This window comes from Orbicella franksi, unplaced genomic scaffold (genome assembly GCF_964199315.1).
Source record: "Orbicella franksi unplaced genomic scaffold, jaOrbFran1.1 SCAFFOLD_833, whole genome shotgun sequence".
Lineage (NCBI taxonomy): Eukaryota > Metazoa > Cnidaria > Anthozoa > Scleractinia > Merulinidae > Orbicella > Orbicella franksi.
In genome coordinates, this window is record NW_027671045.1 from 1 (window position 1) to 5,133 (window position 5,133).

At 37.7% G+C, this 5,133-nt stretch overlaps 1 protein-coding gene across 1 annotated transcript; it reads right to left on the reverse strand.

Moving 5' to 3' along the window:
• Positions 1-653: 653 nt before the first annotated feature.
• LOC145477060 (uncharacterized) lies at positions 654-1,534 on the reverse strand. The gene is made up of 2 exons (XM_081455474.1): positions 1,341-1,534; positions 654-1,071 (listed from the first exon to the last, which is right to left on the reverse strand). Exons 1-2 carry the CDS (start codon positions 1,532-1,534, stop codon positions 654-656), a joined length of 612 nt encoding a protein of 203 aa, XP_081311600.1.
• Between the last annotated feature and the right edge of the window lie 3,599 nt (positions 1,535-5,133).

Below are 5,133 nucleotides of genomic sequence, written 5' to 3' on the forward strand. Positions count from 1 at the left end.
GAATAGTGATAAGTGAATAAAGATGGTGAATGATGATGACTTTGATCAATTCACTGTTCACATTGCAATATATTGTTAAACAAACAGCCATACAAATAGTGAAATCTAGCCATAGTCAGACTGAAGTCAAAATTAATTTAGGTATATACTAAAATGAAAGAAAATAAAGAGTATTGCTGTTGTTGTTGTTCAGGAACAGCAGAGACCATTTGTGAGTGGTAGGGCTAAAAAATATGGCCAATACTACAGGCCAATATTACTTTCAAGTGGTAAAATCCAAATTTTATCCACGTCATCTGAAGCCGTAGAAAATAAATCCCAGCAATAAAAGTGGTAGGGCCACAGTCCTACCAGCCCCTCCCTCTCCGCAGTCCCTGTTGTTGTTAGTAATACTCCACCAATCTCATAAATGCAAGGATCTTTGATCAGTCTTAGAAGACTGACTCAGTGACACAAAGTGAAATGGAAAATAAAACATTAAATGAGGATCTTAGAATGTTTACCATCTTCACAATCTAAATTTGTTCTTCAAAGTATCTTACCCAATCACCCTAGATGCAATTATTTCGTCAGTTATAATCTCAAGGAAAACCCCAACAGACTAGTAGGGTCAGCTAGAAGCTCAATTGCAATACCACATAATATTAAAACAATCACTCGTCTGGAAAGTGAAATCCTTCAAATACGAAGTCTTCTTCGAGCCCTGGAGGCGGGAAGTGTGCTCGTATGCAACACACAGCACATGATGGCAGAACCACTCGCACTTCCTTTCCCAAAAGACCCCAGTACCACCTCACCAACTGCCTGTAGGCTATGTGTCTATTTTGCTTGTGAGATGGCCCTTCGTAAGAATTTTGGTATTGTTGCTCATACTGGTACCATGCCGTCTGTAGAACCCAGCGATTCAAACAAACGGCGTGGAACCCTGGATGCTGTGTGATGCAAATGGAAGGTTCGGCCAGTCCTTCTGCCTCAACAGCTTCATTGTTTTTGGCCACGACGCAGTCAATTTCGGCACAACAAATGCACTCTACAACTCGATTTAGTCTCTGGCAACTTTCACACTTACACCTACAATTTCCAATTGAGATTTTAGCTTATGACCCAGAGCTTATAACCTATGCATATGAACGCACAAACACATTCCAGCCGAGAATTATTTCACACATCGATATTGTGATTATCTGCGCACGAAAACACTCGTAAAACAATTCCATCACAAAGACCACGACAAGATAACTTTGTTGTCATCTTGAACTCATTTATTCGCTTAAAAAATCAAGTTACAAAATTACGGGTTGTAAAGAGAACTCGCCACAGGAAGTAGACTGATCTCTTACCAGTCCGTGTTTTGCAGTCGTCCGAATTCTTCTTCATCGGACTCATTTGGGGAGTCCGTGTCTGAGCTAGCCTCACTGTCGTAAGGCTCAAAGAGATACGGCTGCGTTCCTTGACAGTCTTCCCAGGTTGTGTCTTCCGTAGAATGTTCTTGAGAAGAAACAGAAGGAGAACTACACGAATCACCCGATTCCATGCTAACTACAAACTTTGTGAAACAAGCAATGGCGCTAATCGAGTTCTCCTTTCTACGTCATTGATCACGTGCCTAAAAAGTCGTCCGTTTCACTTCCGGTCCTCGAATTGAGCGAAATTTCGCTTTTCTAGCGCAGTTTTCAGCCGTTAGAATTTATTTCTCCCGCTCTAGTGCATATGCTACATTTTGAGCAAAAGTCGAAATATTGTGTAGAGTATCCCTTTAAAAATGTGGAAAACATGAATTCAGTAAAGGAAAGTGGTTTTATATGCCACTTGAAGCCACAAAAGTTAACTAGAACTCTAATGATGAAACCTTACTCGATTTAACACACATTTCAACTAATTTTCTTTCAGTAACCAAGTCTTTCCTTTCTCTTTTTCAAAACAAATTAAGAAGTTGGTTGATTAACAAAACTAATCTTAAGTCAAATTCACACTTGGAAAATATTATACTTTTATAGAGACTGTAACTTGCTTAACTCAAATAGATTTTGGCCATGGGCAAGCGGGAGATCAAGCTACCATGCACTTAAGCTGATGCTTGCTTTCACATGTTAAGCAAGCTCCAGTAGATGCCAAATAGTAATGCTATCATTTGAAAAACATAACTATGATAATCATAATTACAGCTCAGACTGGATATACATATAGAGGATATTACATGGCCATGCAGAGATATGAAATTTCTCTTTGAGTGTTGCAAAAAATCTCACTTGTTTGCTGCGCTCACTTGTGAAATATTTTTCAACACAAGAAGAGAAATTTCGTAGCTCCAAGCAGCCATGTAATATTAGATATTTACTATTATAAACACCAATGAAATATTAAACCATTTCACTCTTGCTGCATGTGAAAGACACGATTTATCATGCAACCATAGCAATCGTGATCTCTTCACTTGTGAAGACAACATGTTTTCATGTGTGAGATACTATGTTTTCATGCGAAAGCTTATCTGGTATGTCACCTTGACACTTAAATGAAGTTACTTTTTTTTTTTTTTTAATTTTTTGGTTGTTTCTATAATAAGAAACATGCTGTTACCGAATGAATAAAATAGTATCAATCATAGCTATATCAAAATTCAAGGGAGAATTTTGACTCTGAAATCTGTTACAGGCTAGGGGTTTCATTAAGAACCAGGCAACAGGCAAACTGATTGGCTGTGAGGATGGTTTTGCTGGCTGGTTTGACCATTTGGTGAAAAGTTTGTATTATAAAAAAGTTCAGTTCAAACAGTTTTGCCTACCTGTGAAAACCCCCCAAAATTAATGAAACCCCTCGTCTGTTATCAATCATTCGACACTCACAATTCAGAAACCTCTCAAGTCTACACTTAAGGCCCAAGCTGGCGCAGACTTTGGATGGCAATGGAGGCTGTTTGCTAGAAAACCTCCTTCCTCCCGCTTGACCATCATCCTCTTTCTCCGCTCACTTCTTGGTCTGTTTGCTTTTCTGTCCAGACTTTTCAGTTTCCTTGTCAATTCATCGGAGCGCCATTCAAACCTTTTCACAACCAATTTTGTCATTCTACCTTGTCCCTCGTGATCTTCATCTGAATTTGATTCATAAACGCTCTCTTCAGGTGACATGTAGTCAATGGAGAGTACTTCCTCCAGTTTCCTTTTCTTCTCTTCTGTGTACACCGACTGCCTCAATGCTCCTCGACGAGACTTGAGTTTCTGCATGAAATACATGAAATATACAAATTAATAAGTAACAAAAGCGGCTACAACCATGGTTTTGGGCAATGTGCGGTTCCAGAAAATATCCATACTCTCCCCACAGAAGGGATTGGAATTTCCTGGCAGGTGGGGGGCTCTATGAGACCAAAAAATTTAAAGAAATGTATGAAGCTTAACTGGAATTCCCGAGGGGTGGGGAGGTGTTAGAAAAAATAACTTCCGTGGGGGAGGTATAGATATTTTATGGAACTACACAATAAGACAAAAAAGCATCAAAGTTTTTATGGCATCTGTGAAAGAGGTAATTAAAATACATATAGTTTAAACAAAGTAATATGGAAGTATAGAGGTCCTAACAGCTAAGTCTGCAAACAAGCCAAGTGGCCCATTAGGCCGGAGCTTATTCTGTTTTCTGTAGTCATTGATTGCATTGATAAGTGACACAGACACACAAAAAAGCTACACTCTGTTTCATCTTTTACATTAATATTGATGGCCCATACATTGTAATAGATGATGGGCGAATCTTGAATTCCAATGAATTCAGCTTCTTTCCCTCTTTTACGATTCCTCTTTCCTATAATTATTGTCGTAAACCATTCACATAATCATTTACTTTATAATGGGAAAGTCATTTATAATGAAGAAAAATGCCAGAAAATTGTAGGATACATGTATACATGTGCAGAATAAGAATATACATGAATACAGTCAGCAATATTGATGAGTAATCAATAGCTAATCAATGTGTAATCAAAAGTATCAATGAATCATCAATAACATTGGTGAGTCATCAATGTCATCGATAAGAACATCGATAGGCCACAAAAATAATCAATGAATAATCAGTTGATTACTCATTGATAACCCAGTGTTTCAGCCAGAAAATTTTACTTGAGGGCCAAATTGGCCCCTGAAGATCTTTTTAGGGGCCAATTTTTTAAGAAAGGGGCCAATAAATTGAAAGTTACAGAATGAAAAAATGCATCAGGGTACCAAGGAAAATAAAGCAGTTTATTGGGATCTATGATTAAATTTATAGTAAGTGCTTTTTGCAGTGCTCTGGCGGAAACACTGTGACCCATCAGTGAGTAATTGATGTCACCGACCATTGATTAGTCACATCTGGCTATAGATAGTAATACAGTGGAATCTGGATTTCTCAAACCCTTGACTTCTCCAACCTCCTGATTTCTTGCACTAAAAGTTGTTTCCCTCTGCTCATTCAACAAATTTTAATTTTATCCCTCATATCTCAAACTCTTAATTTCTTGAACCAATTTTTGTTCCCTTAAAGGTTTTAGCAATCCAGATTCCACTGTACATGTAGATGCAGCCATATCATTTATACTTAGTTCTAATAGAACAGGATCAGCCTCTTTGAAAGCTGATGTTACCTGGACACCTCTCTTTATTGCTCGGGTGACCTCAAGATTAGTGCCATCATTAAAACTGAAAAGTAAAAGGAATACGTGTACATGTACTGTATGTGCTTTTTCCATACTTAGCTTGATAACGGTTTGATGGATCACTTATGTCTTTGGCCTTCTTTTTCTATCAATCAGACTTCTTTGCAGGTCTAAGTTGTCATTATATCATACAAGTACAGTAATTGCACAAAAAGGCAATAACCTTAAAAGGGCACTACAGTATGTACAGTATGGGACATGATCATGAGATGATTTTGAAAATCACAAAGCTAAACGAAATAGTTGTAAAATCTCTTAAAACTAAATTTATGCACTTTGATTTTCCTTGAACTATTTGTTTGAATCTTCCTCTTGGTGTTGTAGGGGCATTGATATGTGAGTGAATGAACTTAATTGTCCGTTTCAACACCATTTTGACATGAAAGCAGCAAAATTACAATAATAATTATCATATACCGTATAGTGTATAGTGCCCCCCTTCA

What these genes read in the sequence shown, in the direction of transcription:
- LOC145477060 (XM_081455474.1), bottom strand. Translation starts at nt 1,534, where the DNA reads ATGGAATCGGGTGATTCGTGTAGTTCTCCTTCTGTTTCTTCTCAAGAA. An exon ending in CGACTGCAAAACACGGACTG is followed by an intron (nt 1,072 to 1,340) that starts GTAAGAGATCAG and finishes TGGAAATTGTAG; the next exon opens with GTGTAAGTGTGAAAGTTGCC.